This window comes from Electrona antarctica, assembly GCF_951216825.1.
Source record: "Electrona antarctica genome assembly, chromosome: 19".
Classification (NCBI taxonomy): Eukaryota; Metazoa; Chordata; class Actinopteri; order Myctophiformes; family Myctophidae; genus Electrona; species Electrona antarctica.
Window position 1 is genome coordinate 34,445,531 of NC_136800.1, and position 25,410 is coordinate 34,470,940.

The following is a 25,410-nucleotide window of genomic DNA, read 5'->3' on the forward strand; positions in this document are numbered from 1 at the left end:
GGTTGGAAAAAGGGCGTTTCTGTGTGGAGTTTGCATGTTCTCCCTGTGTCCCCTAGGGTAGTTACCCTCACAATAAACATGCAGTACTCCTGGTCTATATATGCTGCCTCCCCCTGCCCAGCCGGGGCACCTGATGGAGATGACAAGGAACTGGTTGGAATAACGTGTTCCTTCCACGCGCTACGTATATATATATATATATATATATATATATATATATACATACACCCTATGTGTGTTAGGGTTAGTGTTTGTTTTTTCTTGTGAAGCACAGTTCTCTCTCTCTCGCAGTCCCTCCTTGCCAGCTTACATGGTAATTCTCAGCGGATCACTAGGATTCATTTTATGAAGTTTCAACTGGTCTCAGGCCATATGGCCCATATTCTCCATTTAATATTGTCAAGTTAGTCAATACTAAATCCTGTCTGATAACACACATCTTTGGGTCCCTGAGAAACATCTTATAAGATGGTACATAGCTTTCAATGCATCTGTGGATCCTTGACATCTGTGGATCCTTGCCATCAGAAAACTGAAAAACACACACTATCATACACAGACGTGCACAGTCGTACACCCACGCACGCACGCACGCACGCACGCACGCACGCACGCACGCACGCACGCACTCACTCACTCACTCACTCACTCACTCACTCACTCACTCACACACTCACACACACATTCTTTCTCTCTCTCCTCTCTCTCTCTGTTGCTCGCCCCCTCTCTCCCATGACCTTCTTACCTGAGGTGCCAGTTCTCCATTGGTGATGATTTTAGCAATGAGGCTCCACTTCCTGCTGCTGGTGGCATTGTGGATCATTTTCTTCCTCAGCAGCTCTCCCACAGACACATACTGGAAGCCGTAGCGCTCCGCAATCTTCAGGCTCTGCGTTCCCTTGCCACTGCCAGGGCCACCTGTGGACAGGGTGAAGAGTTGTTGTTAGTTCTGTCTGCGTGGGATGGGTGTGGAAATGGAGGATAGAGTATGTGTGATACTGTACGTGAGTGCACTCAACTCACTGTGCCAGTGTACTGTATGATTGTGTAGTAAATGGTATGTGTCTGCTAGTAGTCTATGCACTATGCAGGCATGCAACTACAGCAGGTGCCCTCGGGTTTACCTAGGACTTAGGAGGTTTACTTAGGAGGTGTGTGTGTGTGTGTGTGTGTGTGTGTGTGTGTGTGTGTGTGTGTGTGTGTGTGTGTGTGTGTGTGTGTGTGTGTGTGTGTGTGTGTGTGTGTGTGTGTGTGTGTGTGTGTGTGTGTGTGTGTGTGTGTGTGTGTGTGTGTGTGTGTGTGTGTGTGTGTGTGTGTTATGCACTGTAAGGCAGCATGCATAGAGGAGTGGGGTGTCAGATGAAAGAAACAGGTATGTGTCCACACATACCTCCTACACACAAACAACACCTCTCGCTTTCTTGTCCTGCTGTTCCCTCGTTCTGTTTTTGGGGATTGACAGCAAAGGAACAACACTTTGAAGCTTAGTTGATGCTGATGTATTGTAAATTTGTAAGCTATAGGCTAGCTTTGTCTAACAGAGATAGGTCTACTGGAACATGTGGCGTACTATCCGTTATATCTTTCATCTGATATTTTCATGGCTACTCACAGCCCTCATTACAGGCTCAGGCTTCATAACACAATTTCCTTTGTCTGGTTCTCTTAAATTGCCCCACAAAAGGTTTGCTGTCATCCTTTGGAGAAATTACAGCTGAGCTGATGCCTTTTTGTTTTTATATTTACTTTCAAAAATACGGCACAGTGTACTCAGAAAAGAACACGACAGGAACTACTATACTCTTCAAACCTACAGAAAAACCTGTTGCGGACAGCCCAGCGCGTAGTGGGAGATGAGCTGCCCTCCCTCCAGGAATTGTATGAGAGGCGGTGCGTGGTCAAAGCTCAAGACATCATCAAGGACAATTACCACCCCATCCACAATCTGTTCACGCTATTACTGTGACGACGGTCAGGTAAGCTCAATTGCAGTATCAAATGCCTGAACACCCGATTTAAAAAAAGGTTCTAACTTCTACCCGGCTACCATCAGACTGTTGAACAAGGCATGCACTGCCTGCCTACTAACTACCTACTTCTACTACTACTTGTGCTGGGTGTATGTGCTGCGTGAGCAAGTTTCATTGGAATGAGAGGGCAGGGATTTACAATGCACTCTTATTGTTGCAGGTGGATTCAACCATGATGTCCAATCAAATGATTGGTTTTCATTACTTTTAAGAGCAGTACACTGCACTCTGGCCAATGGCATAGTGATCATTTCCACAGAGTCATGACACTGACACTGATCCTATGAGATGCATTTCTTAGTGTAATGCCAAATTCCTACGCCTAAATTGTTATTTGTCAAAAACTACTGTATGTGGACTGACATCTGCAACATGAATGCTGCATGGCCCTCCTAGGCGATCATCTGTAACAGCCTAGGGTCCACTTTGTTCCCATGGCCTAGGACTCGGAGGTCCGTGCAGCAGTAATTGTATCTGCCCATGTGTGACCTGTCCATGAGCCAGTTCACTGGACTCCATGTATGTATGTTGTCTGATCCCTGTTTAAACACTACATAAGGTAGTGATGTAAATAGGTTTTCAATGTAATGAGTCCCGGGATGCAGGGATGGTCTTTTAGATGAGTCCCAGGGACATTTTATGAGTCCCACTTCAACGACGTTAGGAGTCATATTTTGCCATTTTTACAAATTGCAGCATTTAACTCCCACTTCATTTTATATGGTTATAATGTGGTTATATTCATGTAGAAAACAGAAGAAGAAATGATTATTATAACTAAAGCTAGCACAGTAGTGCATCCCATGGATGCAGAGGTCGTTGTTTTATTGCGTCCCTTAACTATAAACTGCGTTTTGGGATGCAAAATGCACCTGAATTTTAATCTCTGATAAGGACCTTAAACGGTTCAATGGCAGAACTGTATGAGCAATTATCTACTGTAGCTGACCAATCAATAGGCAGTTTGACACACCACCTACTGCACCTCTCCTCCCACACCAGTGCACAAGTTCCCCAAATATCAAACATACAGAGGCAGGGGAACATTTTGCAAACCAAATCTAAACACCCATTTGCATTCTTTACAATCATTAATATTATTAAATGTGTCAGGTCGCTGCATCCAGACCACATATTGTGTATACCTTATCCAGGAAGTCAGCATAACACTCAGCCTGTCTATCTATCTGTCTCTCTGTCTGTCTGTCTGTAGTCTCGCGTTGTCAGACTGTTGCCTCTCGCAATTTTCAAATGCTTCCGTCATAGAAGAGAATGGAAGCTTGTGAGTAAAATATAAACATTTTCCTTTTGATGAAAGGAAGGGGCGACTGTGGTTCAGGAGGTAGAGCAGGTCGTCCAATGATCCATGGGTCGGCGGTTCGAATCCCGGCTCCTCCTGTCTACATGTCGAAGTGTCCTTGGGCAAGACACTGAACCCCAAATTGCTCCCGATGTGCTGGTTGGTACCTTGCATGGCTTCCACCGCAATCGGTGTATGAATGTGTGTGTGAATGGATGAATGTAATGCACAATCTATGTAAAGCGCCTTGTAAGGCGCTATATAAATGCACCATTTAACATTTAAACGGAAGTGAAGCTTCGTCTTTGCAGTCTAAGCATATACCGCTTGGAGTGGATAACTGGGGAGGATATAGTGCAAGTGATCGTGCCTGCTGGAGGCAGGAGGTCGGCAATGGAATCCAGAAGAGTGAACAAAGCAGCAGCAGAAAGGAGAGCTAGGCGAAAGGCACCTCAATCGGCGTCAGCAGGCGACGGCAGCGCATTCAAATGCCATCACTGCCAAAGAGACTGCCTCTCACACACAAAGCACTGTTCCTTCAGCACCACCTGATCCAATCCAAGTGCGCTTGTGCCATGGTCTCTTAAGAATGAAGGCCGCTACTATTAGCAGAAATGGAAATAAACAAATAAGCTCTAAAGATATTTTAAAATATATTTTTGTGAACAGAAATTGTGAAACAGATTACTCTGATTTCGGTGTAGTTCCAGACTATATTCGCTAGATTGTGGAATAGTTGTCTGGATACGCGAGACTAGTCTGTCTGTGTCTCTCCATATTTCATTAAGAAATTGCACAACAGCAACAACACGCAGAGCATCACTGACTACATGATGCTCATATTTTTTATGGTGTTCAGTTTGTGGCCTTTACCTATGACAAGGATGACCTTGGGCCGAGGTCTGGACGGATCAAACACCTCGTACTCCTCTATGAGTTCTGCAGTCTCTGACAGGTCCGAGTCACTCTCGATGGAGAACTGACTGATGGGCGGTAGGCGTTCATACCGTCTATAAGGGAAATTGGGACTGTCGGGCAACACTGGGGTAACACACACGGTACACATGCACATGCACAACACACACACACACACACACACACACACACACACACACACACACACACACACACACACACACACACACACACACACACACACACACACACACACACACACAGAGAAACAGAGAAACAAATAAATTAAATGTATTATTAAAATCTATTTCTCTCGTCATTAATTACAAAGATCTTACTATTCTTGCCATTTTTCAAATGCATGTCATTAATCAAGACCGGGAACATATACTATAATTAACACACCCACGATACAGAACAAGCATAATCAAAGGGTCATGAATCAATCAATTATGAGCGTTGACTGTATATTGAACTATTGTCATCTACAATTAGAGCCTATTAAAGTAGGGAATGAAAGATTGGCACTAAGAGAGAAACGCCAGCTGAGAGAGAAATGATGTACACTGTATAGGAGCTGTCAGCAGACAGAGAGATGGCATTCCCATCTGGCCAACATTAAGTGTTATACAAACATGACAGATTTGAACTTCTGCTGACAGCCAAGATGGGAATTGCAGTGTACACTCACAGGCAATGAATCTCCATCCCATATTAGGTATTACTTCCTAGTAGCTAATTACTGCAGCTGCAAAGTTTACACAGAAGACTATACACACAGTATACCATCCCTTGTTTATATTGCTCAATCCATACATGAAAAATGGTTTGCAGAAGGAGGAGAGGACACTGGACGGACAGCACGGACATTTAGAGCCTTTTATTAGGTGCTAAGTATACAAAAACGACTAACGTTTCGACCTTGCGGTCTTCATCAGAGTCATGTCAAGACCGCAAGGTCGAAACGTTAGTCGTTTTTGCATACTTAGCACCTAATAAAAGGTTCTAAATGTCCGTGCTGCTCCAGTGTCCTCTCCTACTTCTGCAACTTATGTCCCTGTACCTGTGAAGCACCGGATCAGCCGTTTCAGGCTTGAGTCGTGTTGGTAGACTCCCTTTGTTATGAAAAATGGTCTGTTCTAATATTGTCTGTATTGAGTGGTGTGTGATTGTAACCAGCTTGTCTCATGGAGACAGTTTAGTAAAGCAATCTATTCTACACTATTCTATTTTATATAGTCATGAATATGCAGTTACACAAACGTGAATTTCCTTTTGCATGCACATTTGCATGCCGGGTACGTCGTAAAATGAATGTGATGTTCAGTGTTCAACTATGGAACATACACAAACAAATAGGAAAAAATGATATAGATATTAGTCATCTGTGACTTCACTTTGTTTTGCAAATCCTAACGCCCTACTTTGCATCTACAATATTTCCTTGTAAATGTAAACCTCCGCCGCTGCATGGTAGCCTTTGTTGTCTGCACTGTGCCAGGTTAATGATTACACATGCATATTCAGAATACATAAAACCTCAAGAGTGTTGCAAAAGTGGCCAACGACAAGATCATATTAGCCTCCACTACACTGTAGTAATGTTTGCATAGAACAAAACCCAGATTATTACCCGCTGTCCCGCTGTACCATGATTTGAATCATCCTTCAGATAACACAGGTGTATCTACCGGCATCTACCTCAACAGCTTGTGATAGTTGTCTGACTCTGGACATTCTATTTCTGCCTGTTCTTATGTTCTTTATTGGGTTGCTCCAAACACATTTTCATATGTGGCATATAAATTAATGAACAGTCCACTAAACCAGCCACTTAGTTATCCTAAAACAGAATGCCGCTTGGAAAGAATAGCATTATATTCCAGAGATGTATTATTATTATTTATTTATATTTAGCTTTAGATTTTTTCTTGAGAAGACTTTTCTTCAACAACGTGCACCTGATCCTCAATGCTTACCGTTTCTGAAGAGGGACCTTCGTGATTGGCCCCCATTGAGGGGAGGGAGGGACTTCTTCTCCTGACCCACAAATGTGTCCCACCGCACCTTCTCTGTTCCTCCCATCTCCCTCACCTTTTTAAGACAGCCTTCCAAGTAGTCAAGAGGGTCATCTGGCCGGTAGTACATCAACCCGGTTAGCAGGCTCTGAAAAACAACAACAAATGAATGAGAACGCCCATTGTACTGTACATTCCTTCGCGCATATATTAGATTGATTTATCCACGTGGCACTGAGAGACTAGGAGCGACGGTTCGCAAACATTGTGATGTCAAAGACCCCAAAACTGATACATACTATAGGCACGGACCCCCATTTGAAAAGGTTTTGTGCAAGGGACCCCCTGACACAGAGATTATTTTTTGTTGTTATATTAGATTTAATACAGAATACAGAACTGTCTATAGACTAGTCTAGACTAGACCAGAATAGTCTTTGTACTGTAGATGGGGAGATAACAGTGGAGACAGTGACACTGTGAATATTCATTCTTATAATTCTCTCATTGGGAAAACTTTTAGACAATTAAATAATAGTGAAATTAAATTCTTCATCATTTTGTTGGGGTCCCCCTGAAACCGCCTCAAGGATCCCTGTGGGTCCCTAGACCCCACTTTGAGAACCACTGAGCTAGAGGAAAACTGAGAGAGATCAGTCCTGACATACTGTACACAAGAATCCAAAGTGATGACTGAAAGTTAAAAGGTTGAGATGATGAGATGAGATTCAATTTATTGTCAATGTACAGCACAGCGAAAAGTATTTTCGCATCTCACCAATAGTGCAAACATGTCAGAAGGAGGAGGATACATTAATACAGTAGTACAGTAGTAACAGTAGATATGGGCTGAGCAGTAGTCATTTAAATAAATAAATAAATAAGGATATGAGAAGGAAGAGAAAAAACATGATCTGTCCATATTGCACGTAGCCCTTATTGCACGTGGCCCAATGCACAAAGTGCTAAACTAAGGTCCAGAGACCATATTCCACAAGTCCAGTGGCCATATCACACGAGTCCACATAGGATAGGACTAGGATGAGTCTAGAGTCTCGACAGGGATGGTGGATGGGTTGGGGGCTGACACTGGAGGGGGGAGAGGAGTGGATGAGGAGTTTAGGTAGATGACAGTGGAGGGGAAGAAGCTGTTCCTAAGTCTGCTGGACTTGGAACCAAGGTTTCAGTGTGTGGTCCCAGCATATGTTGATTACAATGTGTAGTCTCACCAGTATGTTTGTATTGATGTCTTGGTTCTGCATCAGTGTTGTGTGAAAAAACAACAGGAAGGGTGAATAAAAGCCAAAGACTGATGCCCATCAATTTAGAGTCAACTTTTCTCAGAATATGAAAGTCAACTGACCTGACTGACAAATGTGAGAACTGTGTTTTTATGCCAAGAGAGAAACCAGGCTAGTGCATGAGATCTGGCCCTTAACCCTGAATGTTCTTAAACAATGAATTCCCCTGGGACAGAAGACATCCTTCCAATTTGATATCCACCCCTTTCATTAGCAACCGCCCACAGAAACAAATACTTATTCTCTTTCCAACTACATTCTAACTAGCATTTAGATATTTTTGGCAAGACTGTGACATTATAATGAAATTCAATAATGAATAATGTGGTTTTGTATCAAGGGAAGGGACAATATTGCACACATAAATTGTAATGGGCATAATGATGCTATCAATTCCAATCTTATACTTTACTGGCTGTAATGAAAATAACTGCTTGTAATTGCTGACACACACATTACCTGTCTCTGGAAATCAGACAAATGAATAAGATTGGTTAATTAAATTTGATTGGTTTCAGTATGCATCTGCCTATTGCCTTCATTTCTAATGATAATGGAATGTGATCTGTAGGTTCTGCCGTTGTGTTTCCTTCCCTTGTGGTGCATGGTAAACAACCATTTGATATAGAATCAATGAATCATCTGATTTTAGTCTTTAAAATTTATAGAGATAACTGTATGAGGAGATTGAGGACTGAGGAGTCGGGGACAATATGTTTTTACATGTTCATATTCAAATGTGATTTAACACAATATAGAAGTCATTTGAGAATATTATATTGAATACATGTATGTGAGCTATTTATTTCTCGAATGAAAGAGAATTGTAGCCTAAAACATGTAAAAACATGCATGCATTGGGTCACAACTATACGCGCAAATGCTATCTGCACGCTGATGTCAAGTTATGATTCACATTATTTCATTAACTTGTCTAGAATACATCTTTATGACACTTTAATTGGCACAATGTCTGTCCACCACTGCTCTGCAAAAACCTCTCGAAGCGCACGTACGCCTCACCTCAAATAGTTGTGGTATCTCGCGTCTTGCGAGATACTCCTTGGCATCGCTGGTATTCATCCCTGTCGATATTCTCTGAAATCACAACTTGTCCAGAGTGTCTTCCAAAGCACACTTAACACTTAAAGCGAAGATATTATTTGGCAACGACGGGAACTTCAATAATAATTACGTCAATCAAACCATCAGCGCATTTTTCGTTGCCGGTATGGATTCCTGTAGTAGGCAATGCCTCGGTGATGCGAGGTTGTCTATCTTCCTTCTACAGCAACAGCATTCTGCTCCGTCTGCTATATAGCGCATGGAGCAGGCGAGTGAGGCGACATGTGATTGACGTTGGCAGTAGGCTAGTCAGTGGCACCGAGTTTGCGCGCTGTGCCCAAATGGCGCTCAGTCACGAACTTGCGTTATTTCATACCTTTAGCACAACCTTGAAAACTTGATACAGGATGACGGGGAATCCACTGTCTTGTGCATTTTTGAGTGGTACAACCACTCCCTTACGGAGCTATGTGTGGCTGGCTGGCTGGGTATCTGGCTGGGCAGACCTACTTGATGATACTACAGTGTCACACAAAAGCATTCTTTAGCTTTTTCACACCACATTTCAAGCTTGTAGATCTGCTACTTTTGATACTTTGAAATTGAAAAACAGTTTTGGACATCAGGTTTCCGCCCAACAGAGACGATAACATTACTAGTGGATTAGCACATGTTAAAGGGACTATAATAACATTTATTTTAGTATTATTTAATTTGATTGGAGCCTTGGAGGTCTACCCAGGTTGATATTATAAAAAAATATATGTATTGTACCGTAATAGTATTTAGTTTGAGTGGAGTTTTACCCAGGTTGATCTTATGTTCATATTTCCTGAGAGCTTTGTCGTTTGGAGTTGATGACCTCCCAGCATTGATGGAGGGGTTCTGTTTCTGAAATAAAGACAATTAATTAATTATAGAGGCTTTTGTTTTTGTTTTTTAAACAAGAGTGACATAATGATAAATGCAAGCATAAAAAAAAAAAAGTGTTACTGTACATGTGCCGTTTAGAGCTTTGACTGACTAATCAATCAATCAATCAATCAAATACATCATAACACATATAGTTATACTGTTCCTTGGATGGACCAGAAACTATTTGAGCGACGTTCAACATTGAAATGCTTCATTGAACATTTTCCTTTTGATGAAAGGAAGGGGCGGCTGTGGCTCAGGAGGTAGAGCAGGTTGTCCAATGATCCATGGGTCGGCGGTTTGAATCCCGACTCCTCCTGTCTACATGTCGAAGTGTCCTTGGGCAAGACACTGAACCCCAAATTGCTCCCGATGATGTGCTGGTTGGTACCTTGCATGGCTTCCGCCGCAATCGGTGTATGAATGTGTGTGTGAATGGGTGAATGTAATTTATTTCTGTCCTCTCTTTTTTACGTGGTTACGTGGAAAGTGTGGTTTCATATTATGTGTATTTAGTGATTAGTGATTTTAGTGATTTTAGTGATTTTAGTGATTTAGTGATTAGTGATTTTAGTGATTTAGTTAATCTGTGATTAGCGCTCCTCTACTGTTCTATATGTACCATTTTCTGTCCTCTCTTTTTTACGTGGTTGCCTAAGTGGGGTTTCATATTATGTGTATTTAGTGAATAGTGATTTAGTGATTAGTGATTTTTAGTGATTTGGTGATTTAGTGATTTTTAGTGATTTTAGTGATTTTTAGTGATTTTTAGTGATTTCTTTGTGATTTTAGTGATTGTTAGTGATTTTTTTTTCAACAATATATTTATTTTCCTTTTTACACACAAATGACAATACAAATATACAAAAAACAACAACAATGAACAGTACAAGACAATTACTGATATAAAGAAAGCAAAACAACAATAACCAAAAACAACAAAACAAAACAAAAAACAACAGCACTACTCCTCTTCAGCTCCATCCATTAAATGTGACAAATTATTGTTCTTTATGTATCTCATAAAACGGCCCCACACCTCCTGAAACATTTCTTGTTTGTCCTTAAGAATGTATGCAATCTTTTCCAAAGGTAGACATAAAGACAATTCTCTGAACCACTGTGTAATACTTGGTTTGTCCGATTGTTAGTGATTTTAGTGATTTAGTGATTTTAGTGATTAGTGATTTTACTGATTTAGTTAATCTGTGATTAGCGCTCCTCTACTGTTCTATATGTACCATTTTCTGTCCTCTCTTTTTTACGTGGTTGCCTAAGTGTGGTTTCATATTATGTGTATTTAGTGATTAGTGATTTAGTGATTTTAGTGATTTAGTGATTTTTAGTGATTTAGTGATTTTTAGTGATTTTAGTGATTTAGTGATTAGTGATTTTAGTGATTTAGTTAATCTGTGATTAGCGCTCCTCTACTGTTCTATATGTACCATTTTCTGTCCTCTCTTTTTTACGTGGTTGCCTAAGTGGGGTTTCATATTATGTATATTTAGTGAATAGTGATTTAGTGATTAGTGATTTTAGTGATTTACTGATTTTTACTGATTTTCTTAGTGATTTTTTTAGTGATTTATTTTAGTGATTTTTTTTTATTTCGTGATTTTTGGTGATTTTAGTGATTTTAGTGATTTAGTGATTAGTGATTTAGTTAATCTGTGATTAGCGCTCCTCTACTGTTCTATATGTACCATCTTCTGTCCTCTCTTTTTTACGTGGTTGCCTAAGTGGGGTTTCATATTATGTGTATTTAGTGATTAGTGATTTAGTGATTAGTGATTTTAGTGATTTTTTAATTTTTTAATTTTTTAATTTTTTAATTTTTTAATTTTTTAATTTTTTAATTTTTTAATTTTTTAATTTTTTAATTTTTTAATTTTTTAATTTTTTAATTTTAGTGATTTTAGTGATTTAGTGATTAGTGATTTTAGTGATTTAGTTAATCTGATTAGCGCTCCTCTACTGTTCTATATGTACCATTTTCTGTCCTCTCTTTTTTACGTGGTTGCCTAAGTGGGGTTTCATATTATGTGTATTTTGTGATTTAGTGATTTAGTGATTTAGTGATTAGTGATTAGTGATTTTAGTGATTTAGTGATTTTTAGTGATCTAGTGATTTTTAGTGATTTTTGTGATTTAGTGATTTTTAGTGATTTTAGTGATTTAGTGATTTTAGTGATTTAGTGATTTTAGTGATTTAGTTAATCTGTGATTAGCGCTCCTCTACTGTTCTATATGTACCATTTTCTGTCCTCTCTTTTTTACGTGGTTGCCTAAGTGGGGTTTCATATTATGTGTATTTAGTGATTAATGATTTAGTGATTCATGATTTTAGTGATTTAGTGATTTTAGTGATTTAGTGATTAGTGATTTTAGTGATTTAGTTAATCTGTGATTAGCGCTCCTCTACTGTTCTATATGTACCATTTTATGTCCTCTCTTTTTTACGTGGTTGCCTAAGTGGGGTTTCATATTATGTGTGTTTAGTGATTAGTGATTAGTGATTTAGTGATTTTAGTGATTTAGTGATTTTTAGTGATTTTGTGATTTAGTGATTTTAGTGATTCTTAGTGATTTAGTGATTTTTAGTGATTTTAGTGATTTTAGTGATTTTAGTGATTAGTGATTTTAGTGATTTAGTTAATCTGTGATTAGCGCTCCTCTACTGTTCTATATGTACCATTTTCTTTTTTACGTGGTTGCCTAAGTGGGGTTTCATATTATGTGTATTTAGTGATTAGTGATTTTTAGTGATTTTTAGTGATTTAGTGATTTTAGTGATTTAGTGATTAAACCTATAGGCCTACTGTATCTAACCTTCTGTTTCCATGGTGGACATTTCTGGTACCTCTCATACCTACCCTGCCTTTGTACTACCACATGCACATAACAGTGAAAGAAGAAGAAGAGTGAAATGCAATATGTGTTTGCTGCCTACTCAGCCTCAAGGCAAAATACACACCTTAATTGAAAGTTACAAATGTAGGCCTATTCTTATATACATTATCAGGATTTGTGTATGTGAATAATACACAAGAAGATATAGTAGCCTCCTCGATGCTCAAAATATAGCAACACTGAGAGCTTCTATAGTTACTAATGAATAGGCCTACATTGTTGACAATGTCTTAATTGTGAAAAGTTTAACTTAAATTTGGGATAACAATTTTAGCATAGCCTACCTATATTATTATTATTAGTATTATTATTGTTATTGTTATTGTTATTGTTATTGTTATTGTTATTATTAGTAGTAGTAGTATAGATATAATTTGTAAATAAATAAGGAGAAATATATAATTTACTTAATTTATTTTTTTACTAGGCCTAATTCCCACTATGTGCATTTTATATAGAGCACTGTACTTCACACAGTCCACAGTACCCTACACTCTTGTCCTACAAGAGTGTAGGGTACTGTGGACTGTGTGAAGTACAGTGGGGGGGGGGGGGGGGGGGGGGAAATTGCACGCGAATTGAGGTTTTATTTTATTTTGAAACGTGTGGACCAGGAACTCGATGTGTGTGTGTGTCCGGCACTGGGCGGGGCTAGCTAATATTTTACTTCCTCGATCAGTGCAAGGATTCTGCACAATGAAATTACTTAGTTTATTGTGCTTATTTTCTGTCTACTTGGTAGTATGGAGCAATAACATAGAGGTGAGTACATGTCATCATAATACGCACCTCCGTTTGTGACTGTGCTAAAACTGTATAAGTCACGTTGCATTTTACACTAGCAACATTGTTATCATGTAGCGAGCTTGGCTAACCTGTGTTGCCTCACTTGCCTGTGTATCTTACATGAGTTTGTTAATGGAGAGTCGTTTTGTAAATATAAACGTACACCCAAATGGATGAATTGCGTCATTCATTTCTTTCCCTCTTCCTCTGATACGAAGACTAAAGCAGGACAGTTCTTCAGCAGTGGCCATACTAACAACTGGGCAGTGCTGGTGAGTATTCAAAGCGAATATACAGTACATCTTATCTTCAGTATATCTTGTCTAATACTACATGGGGTTTTTCAAACGGATTATTGTGACTGTCACCTGGTTGTCACAATCAGCAATCACTGTCACATTGATTGTGACAGCTAGGGACCACTTTTGCGTCAGGTGGGGATTTGAGACACCTACAATTTGTTGAATTGTAGGTGTCTGACAAGCACATTTGCACTTAGTCAGTGTAAAAACTAGCCAGCAATTATTGTGGAACATCCTTCCATCCACCCGCATATAACAGAAAAGATTAATATTAAACATGCGTTGCCTTTTATGATGTTAATGCATTTTCGCTGGTTTTCTCTGTATTCCATAGGTATGCACATCCAGATTTTGGTTCAACTATCGCCATGTGGCCAATACGCTGTCTGTGTACAGAAGTGTCAAGAGACTGGGCATTCCAGACAGGTTAGTCACATAAAACTGTGACTAACCTTGCAGCAATCATTTTTGTATTCACATTTGTAGATAAGTTTGAGGCTGATAGTGATATTCTCTGTCTGTTTCTCGTATGTCTTGAGTTGGCCTTTGAGGTACTGATGTCCTCTGACTCCTCATAAAGATGATCCTCATTGTAAATGTGTAAATGTATCAGGTAGAAGAGTCCAGATTATCACAATTATTTAAAATATTTGCCGCGATTACGATAATGAAAAAACATTGAGAAAATAGCAGATCTACAATGTCTCAACGTGTCACATTGCAATGTATTGTGAGCTTGAATATCAGCTATTTTCATTATTTGTTTTACTCAACTATACAAGTCTGTACATAACTCATATTTGAACATCGTTCCATAACATTCAGTAAATTTCAATCAATAACACCCAAATCCATTTTGTGTTCACAGTCACATAGTTCTGATGTTGGCAGATGACATGGCCTGTAACCATAGAAACCCCAAGCCTGCCACAGTGTTTAGCCACAAGAACATGGAGCTGAACGTGTATGGAGATGATGTGGAGGTGGATTACCGTGGATACGAGGTTAGCCCATGTTGTCGTGGAACACAGACAATCACACGCACAATGACATCCCACTGAGAGGCAGCAGGGCGTGTGTGGGTAATCGAGGTTGGGTGTGTGGTGTGTCTGCGGGTGGGGGTGGGGGGAGCGGAGCGGCGCGCCACCGATTGTTCAGTATTTACCAATCCTGTTTACCAGGAAATTACTTCATATTATTCATACATCTTGAGATAGAGGAGCAACCCTGTCCTTTATTTCGAATGGAGAAAAAAAAACCTGTCTTTTTGTTCTTTATCACAGTTTGTTTTACAGTATGTTCCCATCACTCAGTTGGTTACAATAAGAATCCAGAATTCAGTAATGCATGATAAGTCTTTAGATGATGCAGACAAAACATTTGGAAATATTATGAAGTTAAAGTCATAGGGCCAGATTCAGCAAGCAATTTACGGTCATATTTTGAGCGTGCCGACATTTCTGACCATTTCTATGTTACGTGTGGAATTCATCTTCTTTTTTTTGGCTGTGACTTTGAGCGTATTCTACGATCATTTTCAAGTCAAGTAACAAGCTGACTTATCAGGATCGCGATCAAAGCGTAAATGCATTTAGCACGCTTTAGGTGGTCTTTACACGAGAATGGTGTTCATAGAAAACGGCAAAATAAAGTATCGTTTGCTCGTGTCCGTTTAGACGAGAACGGTGTTTTCAGGAGGTGAAAACGCAACAAAGTGAAACCACCTCCCAGAGTGGAAATCTTTGAGAACGCCGTTTCCTATGGTCTCCATATAAACAGGCAAAACGGTGAATCCGCAAAACGTATGACATCATGGCTCACGTTGGCTCACAGCGAATATTTATTACATTGATGCAGAGCCATATGGAGTTCCTGAACAAGCCTCCCTCCTCGCCTACAAAGCGCTGCTCATCAGCGATGGTGAATGTAAAACCATGATGTAAATAAAATGCCTTGCGATAGGCGGCAGCAGCGTTTATGTAGCCTAATGTACTATGGGCTGTCTGTCAGCCTGTCTGTCACCTCGATGCGTTATAGAAAGCAGGCAGCGAGCGACGGCCACTGAACCACGTTGTGTTCTGGAAGCAAAACCCTGATAGGGTTGCGTGGAGGGGGAGCTGGCTCTTCTTCTTGTACGTAATGTGGGTGACTGGTCTATTTGGCAGCCCGTTACCGCCACCTAGCGATATTATAGCGTTTTCATAAAGTGTGCGTTCTCGTGTAAAGGGTCAATAAAAAATGAGAACGCAACGGGACTTTGCCGTTTTATCTGGAGATGGTCGCTGTGTAAAAGAGGCATTAGTCTTCATGTTGAATCAATTAGTCACAAACTTCAAATAAAATATGTTGGCTAATGGCTATGTGCCCAACATGTTGCCACTTGGCATGATGGAAGTTCGATGCTGAGGCATGTCGTTCATGATGAGTTCAATATAGTAGCCTATGAATGAAAATACATGGCAGGTACGGCCACGTTTGATGAATGAGACGTGAGATTGAGCGTACGGAATATACACACTCATTTACGCACTTCATTTACACCCGGTCGTAAATTTCCTTGGTGACTGGCCCATACTGTGTACAGTACATTGTGTACATACTGTGGCCCATACTGTGTACAATCTTGTGCAATTTTGTGCACAAAAATTAAATAATCTTTCACTGGTATATTTTTCCACAATAACCATTGACATCGATGTGTTTTTTCCCCACTATTTTAGTCGCTCAATTTACAATTTACAATTTAGGCATTTAGCAGACGCTCTTAATCCAGAGCGACTTACATTAAGCAATAACAAAAGCATGGCATACATCACATATATCCACTTAATACCTTCTGACAACCTGTTTTGCGTTCAAAAATATCCCCGGGGGGTGGGAGTCAGGGACCCTGCAGCATTCCTTTTTGAGGGGTACTTCTGTATGACAACGCAGTTACATCACTCATGAGGTGTCTCCAAAATGACAACTAAAGTGAATTTTAATTGATATTCATCTGAAGTAGATCAGAGGTGTTGCATTCCCTTACATTTATTTAAATGTATTCTCAATAATGTGTGTATTAAAACGAGAGACTACATTAAGCTTATGGTAGAATCCAGTCCATGTGAGTTTTAACCTTTTAGACCTGAGTTGCTTCTGTACTTGGGCTGCATTTTTCCATCCTCATCAAAAATAGCCAATCTACAATTGCGTCACGGCTCGTTGTCCTTGTACATTGGCTATTTTCAGCTAATGCTCTCCTCATACTATGGGTGCTGGGGTTCAAGGACCACTTCACCACTTTTCAACCTATCTTCATATAATAGGTCCTCACTAATAATCATGAAAAAATGGTGCAATTTTTTTCTACTCTGTCTGTGTCTCATAGGAGGGCTGTGGGCAGTTCAGAAACCGTCTTCCAGTGACATCATCGATGGGGAATACAAGCTAATAGAAACTGCAGGCTTTCTAGTCCTGAAAAGTTGCAATTCGAAAATGGAAGCCATCGTTCTCACGATAATGAAAATCTAAACATTTTTGTAAAAGAATCTTGTTTAAAAAAAAATCTGCCTAATGATGATGTCACTGGAAGACGGTTTCTATACTGCCCACCGCTATCCTATGAGACACAGACTGAGTAGAAAAAAATCGTGCCATTTTTTCATGATTATTAGTGAGGACCTATTATATGAAGATAGGTTGAAAAGTGGTGAAGTGGTCCTTTCAAGCAGTGTTGATTTCGTCGACTACCTTTTTCCACTGACGAAAACTAAATGGAAACTAAATAAAAACTAAGCTATGATGACTAAAACTAAGACTAAATATACTGACAATTTCGTCAACAAATAAAAACTAGACTAAAATGTTAGGAAGGGACTAGTGGCCAAGAGATCCAGTATAAGTCATTTTTGGTTGCATGCTGAAAATAGCAGATCTACAGAGCTTGTAGATAGGCTATTTTCAGCAAGTGCAAAATCAGCCATCAAGGCCCGCCAAAATACCCTAGTCTAAAATTAAAACATTCCAGGTGACTAAAATAAAATATGACTAAATTAAGTTTCAGTCCACCGACAGGCATTCCACCAAACTAAAATAGAATTTTGCTGCCAAAAACAACACTGGGTTGAAGTTGGTTCAAATTTTACCACTTTGAATTGTATCTGTGTTTCAGGTGACAGTGGAGAACTTCCTGCGAGTTCTGACTGGCAGGATGCCACCAAGCACCCCACGCTCCAAACGCCTTCTCTCTGATGACCGCAGCAACATCCTTATATATCTTACTGGTTGGTACCTCACCTCCTCTTGTCTATACTTTTGAAAAAGCCCTAGTTTGTTGTTCCACCAACGACTGGATGTAAAATGGCTGCAAACGAACACCATAGTATATAGAGGGCTCCATAAAATAGCAGTCTAGTCCTGTAGCTATTTTAGACCAGGACACTCGTCTAATAAAGTCCAGAAGGTTGACATAAATTGTGCAGTCAAGCGTAGTTTCAGATTTTACAAGTTGTTCTTGGGGATTGTTCAGTTTTACTGTAGCATGTCAGGGCGAGGTCGCTTCTTTCCCTCAGGGTGTCTTACTGGTAGATATACTGTATATTCAAAGATTTTCAAGATTTTTCAAAAATAGCAGATCTACAAGCTCGTGCTATGAGCTTGTAGATCTGCTATTTTTCAACAGCTAAAGTTTAAATTTAAAATAATGGTTAAAGTGGTTAAACGCTATGGAAAAACTAACATTCATACTTAGACTACAAGAGGATAAGTTCTATAAAAAGTGGGAAAAGTGGGATCTCTTCTTCCAGCCTATCGAGAATGTATGATCAATTCAATGAATGTATCCTGTAATATGAAAAATGCAGTCTTTTTTCTTTTCTTTTGTTTCGTACACCAAATCTCTGCCAAAGCAGCTGATCTACAAACTGACAACGAGTCAACATTGTGACATGTTGTGAGCTTGTGCTTGGTTCATGTAATCACATGAGTTATGGTTTGATGTGTTTTTATGATTGTGTGATGACAGGACATGGTGGGAACGGTTTCCTGAAATTCCAGGATTCTGAGGAGATAAGCAACGTAGAGCTGGCAGATGCCTTTGAGCAGATGTGGCAGAAAAGACGGTATGATGATTTCTATTTTAACAACTACACATCTGGCACACGCTATCATCACTTGATATAAGACCAGACCAGAAAGGGAACTTACAGCACCAAATTAGGCGAACACATGCACACACAAACGACACCTTTTACTGAGAGAGAGAGAGAGAGAGAAACACTCCCTGATTTACTCTCCCTGATTGTCAATGGATTATTATGTTTCATGCGGTGACTCGGAACATTGCTGAGCTCAAGACCTTGATGCTGAATAGGAGGGTGTGTAGAGCAGCGATCCATGAGCAGTGATGTTCTGTAAATAGGTTTTCTATGTAATGGGTCCTGGGACCCAGGGGTGGTCTTTTAGATGGGTCCCAGGGACATTTTACGAGTCCCACTTCAACGGCGCTAGGAGTCATATTTTGTATAGGCTATATATATATATATATATATATATATATATACACACACACACACACACACACACTGCAGTATTTAACTCCCATTTCATCTGAAATAAATATTGCCAAGAAGTAAATTAAATGGCACCAAAATGAATAAAATAACTAAATTAAATACTTTGTGGTACACTCGGTGAGCAAAATAAAGTCTATGGTGCATTTATGCACAGCTCAATTGAAGTCTCTCATATGTCACATGCATGTACTTTGAGAACCAGTGTTTTAGTGTATTGGAGTGGGGCATAATGTCGTATTTTGACCACCATGGCAACAGTAGTTTGAAGGGACTGGAGTGATTTCAAAGGTTAGAAGGTTACTCTATAATCAGAGGGATGTGTGTTATGGCAGCTGTGAGAAATGAGAATATACAGTATATGATAGTGTGTGTGTGTGTGTGTGTGTGTGTGTGTGTGTGTGTGTGTGTGCACGTGCGCTCAGGTACAATGAACTACTCTTCATCATTGACACCTGCCAAGGAGCATCCATGTACGAGAGGTTCTATTCTCCTAATCTCATGGCACTGGCCAGCAGCCAAGTCGGAGAGGACTCGCTGTCTGTGAGTCACCTGCCGTTTTCCTGTACTATAAATACATAAAGGGTTGTTCGCTTATAAGCACAAAACACAGAAGCTCGACATTACTACTGCTGCATACTGCAAGTACGCACGGCTAATTACCGGAGAGTTAACTTAAGCTTTGAGAGTGTCCAAATGGATCATCTCAAGTCAGCAATGCCTTGATGACATTCTGGCTCTCATTTATCAATCTAACATAGAAACCATTACTACTGCTGCATACTGCAAGTACGCACGGCTAATTACCGGAGAGTTAACTTAATAAAGTAAAACTTCAAAAGCGAATTTAGAACTGTCGAAGTGTAGAAGTGAAATCACTACATAGTACATAACATACTGTACACACTGTAATACAAGTTTGAAGTCAGCAATGCCTTGATGACATTCTGGCTCTCATTTATCAATCTAACATAGAAACCATTACTACTGCTGCATACTGCAGTAGTAACGGCTAATTACCGGAGAGTTAACTTAAGCTTTGAGAGTGTCCAAATGGATCATCTCAAAGTTACTGTAATTGAACACTCCGGATGGTAATGTGCACTGCAGGCACCAAAGGTCAAAAGGATGCAGTTGTTTGTCAGAGAGATACATTCCTGACAGCCTCCTAAATGATCTACTGTATACTGTTGTGCAGGATGCTAGACATGAAATGAAGTGACAAAAAACACACCCCTTTCACATTTATTTTTATATAGTTTTAATTTCAAATAAAATTCCACCTGTAAATACTGAATGAATTAGTTGTTTGTTACGCTAGACTGGCATGAATCATAAAAATCATTATAATAATAATTATTTAATATTTCATATAAACAATGTGGCCTTTTTCAGTGTCCAGGAAGTGACCTTCAGGTACAGAATCGAGAAAGAAACAAGTCTTGTTTTAGATATTCAGTAGGGTTTCTGTTTTAAATTCTCATCGAGTTTGACATTATTGGCTGAACGGGGTACAGGCAGTGTACTTACAGCTAATGTTTGACATTTAAACAAATGGATTGAAGGTAAAACTGTAAGTCCACAGGCTTAAAAAAAATGGGAAAACATAGTTATTCAATTGTTCCTGGCCAAACAAAATGTGTATAATCAATCATCATTAGGTATTGACTTGGGGAGTCAATACCTAATGAGGGAGTTCAATCTGAAGTAAATTCAAGTAAATAAATCATAATGCATAACACTTTTCTTCATAGAATTACCTTTGTATTCAGGGCTGCTCTGTCTGGATTTATTCAAGCGGTACAATTACTTATGTTTACCTTTTTTTTTTTTCTCCAGTATTTCACAATGACTACCCACAATAGTTACTAAAGGCTCAGATCGAAAGTTAGGCTACTTGTTCACATCAAAGGTGAATTTGAAGTGCTGAACCGTTATAGTACTTGGCTAGTATGCTGTCATATAGAATAGGATACTACATCTTAAAGGAGCTTCTCCTAATCATATATGTGACTTTCTAGAGACCGAACATCACCAGCTATTACGTGCAAATAAAGTAAAACTTCAAAAGCGAATTTAGAACTGTCGAAGTGTAGAAGTGAAATCACTACATAGTACATAACATACTGTACACACTGTAATACAAGTTTGAAGTCAGCAATGCCTTGATGACATTGTGGCTCTCATTTATCAATCTAACATAGAAACCAGTGCAGAACCGACCACAGAAATCATCTCGGGTTCACCTGAGATTTATGATGATAATAATGGATACAGTCCTTTGGTAAATATTTTGACATAGGCGTCTAAACATATGTATTCCCCTAAAAATATATATAATCTGTCAGATTCTCGGACTATTATGCTGCCTGCCCTGCACCGCAAGTCTACGCTGACAGACATTTGAATACATGAGCTGAGACTTGACGTGAGCTTTGATTGTCGGCTACACTCTCATCAAATTGATGGCAGATTGCTAAATGCCAAGCATTGCATTAGAATGAGCGTACACCCACCCACTTTTTGGTTGCACACAAGTTCGATAAATGAGGGTGCCACCATTGTTTTCTGGTGGTTTTCTGGTTTGTGATGCTTGTCAATAGAACAGAGCTCTGAATTTGAAAGACGCATCAACCGGTTTGACACGCCCACTCGATGCCTACAGTTTGTCTACAGCCGCTGAAAACAATGTGTGTTTGTTGACACGAGTGTCTGTATCTGTCAAAGCCTTTATACTGTACTAATTAGTGAGAACTGCAAATTGTTTTTTGTCAAACAGTGATGACTCGGGAAGAACGTGTCTCCTGTATTCATTTGGCAATGCAGCAATAATTTCCTTCCAAAGGAAGAAGAAGTTACTAATTAGTGTTTTTTTTAGTGTGATGAAGTATCAACATGATTCGAAAACCTTTTTTAATATGGCAAGATCAAAGATGACCGAACTGCACTAATGATAAAGTAATTGTTTTTTGTTCATCTCCAGCACCAGCCAGATCTGGCTATAGGTGTTCACCTGATGGACCGTTACACCTTTTATCTGCTGGAGTTCCTGGAAGACATCCATCCTGCCAGCACTGCCAACATGAATGACCTGGTGAGGGGCTGTGTGTGTGTGTGTGTGTGTGTGTGTGTGTGTGTGTGTGTGTGTGTGTGTGTGTGTGTGTGTGTGTGTGTGTGTGTGTGTGTGTGTGTGTGTGTGTGTGTGTGTGTGTGTGTGTGTGTGTGTGTGTGTGTGTGTGTGTGTGTGTGTGTGTGTGTGTGTGTGTGTGTGTGTGAGGGTTTACTGTAGTGGTGTATCCAGAGTTTCTCAAATTCCTTTCATGTCGAGGACCCTCAAAATGGAATACTTTGTTAGATGTAATCTCACTCTCAGGGGCACCTATCTGAGATGATTGTTGTTTTGATTATGGATCTCTTTTTGCCCTAATCTCTTTTTGCACTAAAGACTTCTGGTGATTAGTAGTTTTTGTTCCCTACCTATGTTGAATACACTTATTGTAAGTCGCTTTGGATAAAAGCGTCTGCTAAATGACTGTAATGTAATGTAATGTAATGTAATGCCCTATCGGGCTATTCTTCCAAGAGTCCATAGCATACAAACCCTGAGCATACAAATCCTGCCCTTTGCCATTATATTTGAGCCCTCTAGACTTGCTGTAGAGCGTAGACAGATTGCCTGTGCCAGCTTTAAAATTGAACTATAGTGACTGTGAACAGAAAGAGGACCGAGGCCACATGATCAGAGCTGAAGTTGACCAGAAAGGTCATCTTTCAAATATACTGATAATGTGAACACACAAATACCTCTTTCTGTTGTTCCACTTTATGAAGACTGGGTTAGGACTATACTGTATGTTGAAAATACATTTTCAAACACCTTAAATTTGTTGCCATATATTATAAAATGTAGTCATGCTTGTAAATGTGCACCCACGTGCATGCATAGGAGGGGATGTGCTGCGTGGGGATACAAGGGGGGCCTGGTAAATTAATTGACAGTATGCTGAGCTATGCTCTTTACTTCATACTAGACTACACCAGTGTCTGGTTTACTGCAAGTAGTGATTCATCCTCATCTAACCCATGAGAAGCATGTGAGTTTCTTTATGTGGATCCAGACGTTTAGCCTGATTTATGCTTTGGCAACAAAGTGCCCTTGTTAAGCTTAACTGTACTAATGCAGGACCTTTTTGGGTGACTTAATGGATGTAAACAATGGGGAAGTGACTTGGGAAAAGGACTTTGTGACTCTTACTACTGAGTGAGGCAGACTATGTTTCTCTTTTTAACGTCTGTCTCTACCTTTCTCTCTGTCTCTTTCATTATCTAAATTTCTATAAACTGGCTTGTCCATAAAAGAACCCAGCGGGCTCGGATGAAAGCGTCAGGGGCTGCCAGCCAGTCCTCAAGCTGTGCAGTAGCTAATCTAACGCCACACTGAAACATTGTGTGTGTGTTTGTGTGTGTAAAAACAATGCTCTGGTGACCTGGCCTGGTGCCCGGCTGTTGCCTTTATTGCTCCCACTCCTACAAAGATAAACTGCCACCTCAGGCCACCCCCCCCCCCCCACACACAGACACACACACATACTTGGGGAGACTTCAATCCTAGACTTGGTTGCCATTGTGCCTTGATTCGATCAATACACTCCGACTAATGCATATTATTCTTTTTCAATTTACCTGTTTCTGAAAATGCACTCTTTGTTCTAGGCTTTTTTCTTTCTTTTTTGCAGCATTAAGGATCAATACTATGGATTTCCCTGTTGGTGCCAACATTTTGTTTAGTTTTTTGTTAAATCCCCATCCCATCCCATTTAGACTTGTGCTCTGATGTTGTCGATAGAATCCACTGTCCCTCTGTTTTCAACTGGTTGACAATCATTTCTTGACCCAAAGGGTTTATTTTTTGTTTCGTTCTGAAAAGTGTGGTCAGATACAAGGCCTAAATCATGGGTGTCAAACTGGCAGCCCATAGGTCAGTTGCAGCCAGTGGGGTGCATTTCTATGACGTGCAACCAGTGAGGGTGCCAACCTGCTTATTGGGAGAATTTATGGTTTGATTGTCTTGCTCAAAGACACATCAATATAAAGCCAGGAGGAGACCGGGGAACTCGGAAACCTATATTAATGCACCATTTAATATTTGATTTGACCAAATATTTACCAAGTTTTACGCATTGGCTATCGATCCTGTAGTCCCAAGTCTGCACATAGTTGAGGCATGGTTATCGGTGGGTATGGACGAGTACTGATAAATTATACTTTGTCAACTTTGTAATGAATCAATCACCTATTACAGTATGTGTTGCTCTAATCTCTCAAGCCTAAACTATACTATCATCATCATCATCGACCGAACGATGTCTGTCAGTCAGTCTGTACACTTCCTTAGCACAGAGCAAGACAGCTGCTCGCTTAGAGCGCCTCCTCACAACGCTACGACGCACGGACAGCCTCAAGGAACCTAGCGCCGCACAGCCCAATCCTCCAGCCTCAATGTGCCCTGCATTACACACGCCAACCATTATAACAGTCATCTTAATTAAATTAATTTGCGTCAAAAACCACTCATCTCCCCGTCCCCGCAAATCACGTGTCACCAGTGAAATGCATGTTGGGAGGGACACGGATTACTAATGGAACACAGTTTTCCACGCAACATTCCCCTTGCATTCTCCAACGCACCTCCCCTTTTTCACACCGCCCCCTGGCAGGCATCAGACCTATGCATCAGACCCACACTGGGAAATCAACTCGAACGCATACTACAGCTATTCGACACCTTCGGAATGTTCGCACGTCAGTCGCCACAACTTACCAGACGCGGGGGAAGCATTGCGGCCAACGCGGGGGTTGCGTGGCAGACAGGCACCTGACAGTTTGACAGTTGGACGTGGCAGACAGGCACCTGACAGTTTGACAGTTGGATGGGGGCATGTTAACGTGAACACATGCGCTGTTTCGAGACCACACTGTCCGCCCCCTCCTCAACCTGACACTGACAACGAGCGGTTACAGCCCTGCTTGCACCCAGCGTGATACAATGAACAGCACGATCACAACGGAATGATTATCTTTCGGGGTGGCCAAATTTCTTAACCGCCTACCGTTGGCACGCAAATACAACGGGTTTAAGTCCGCCCAGGCGGGGAATTAGCAACAGTTACATTACTGTGCACTGTTGGATCATAACATATACATACTATAATCCACCACTCGACGGAAGGGGAAGACGGATCCCGTGCCGTCGGAAAAATACATACAGACAGATGCAATGACCAACGCTGGCTCAATAGCTCAGGAACGAAACATT

At 40.3% G+C, this 25,410-nt stretch overlaps 2 protein-coding genes and 1 long non-coding RNA gene across 5 annotated transcripts in view; 2 read left to right on the forward strand and 1 right to left on the reverse strand.

The window, feature by feature from the left end:
• The window catches only part of LOC306912624, a 60,195-nt gene extending 56,037 nt beyond the window's left edge, over positions 1-4,158 (forward strand). Inside the window, exons 2-4 of one of the 2 annotated variants that reach the window (XR_013788407.1) lie at positions 1,817-1,976; positions 3,244-3,312; positions 3,642-4,158. This is a non-coding gene — a long non-coding RNA (uncharacterized lncRNA). The remainder of the gene's footprint in view (positions 1-1,816; positions 1,977-3,243; positions 3,313-3,641) is intronic. The other variant, XR_013788408.1, reaches the window with a different exon arrangement.
• ak5 (adenylate kinase 5) overlaps positions 1-8,828 on the reverse strand; it is a 71,978-nt gene extending 63,150 nt beyond the window's left edge. The window contains exons 1-4 of the mRNA XM_079488971.1: positions 8,588-8,828; positions 6,225-6,411; positions 4,204-4,371; positions 746-918 (exon numbers count right to left, since the gene is read on the reverse strand). Coding sequence (XP_079345097.1) covers positions 746-918; positions 4,204-4,371; positions 6,225-6,411; positions 8,588-8,647 — 588 coding nt within the window. The 5' untranslated portion in view covers positions 8,648-8,828. The remainder of the gene's footprint in view (positions 1-745; positions 919-4,203; positions 4,372-6,224; positions 6,412-8,587) is intronic.
• A 4,223-nt stretch (positions 8,829-13,051) lies between these two features.
• pigk (phosphatidylinositol glycan anchor biosynthesis, class K) overlaps positions 13,052-25,410 on the forward strand; it is a 40,880-nt gene continuing 28,521 nt past the window's right edge. For both annotated transcript variants that reach the window (XM_079529183.1, XM_079529182.1), the window contains exons 1-8: positions 13,052-13,216; positions 13,459-13,512; positions 13,877-13,968; positions 14,411-14,546; positions 17,696-17,807; positions 18,548-18,644; positions 19,520-19,637; positions 22,078-22,188. In XM_079529183.1, coding sequence (XP_079385309.1) covers positions 13,076-13,216; positions 13,459-13,512; positions 13,877-13,968; positions 14,411-14,546; positions 17,696-17,807; positions 18,548-18,644; positions 19,520-19,637; positions 22,078-22,188 — 861 coding nt within the window. In that variant the 5' untranslated portion in view covers positions 13,052-13,075. The remainder of the gene's footprint in view (positions 13,217-13,458; positions 13,513-13,876; positions 13,969-14,410; positions 14,547-17,695; positions 17,808-18,547; positions 18,645-19,519; positions 19,638-22,077; positions 22,189-25,410) is intronic.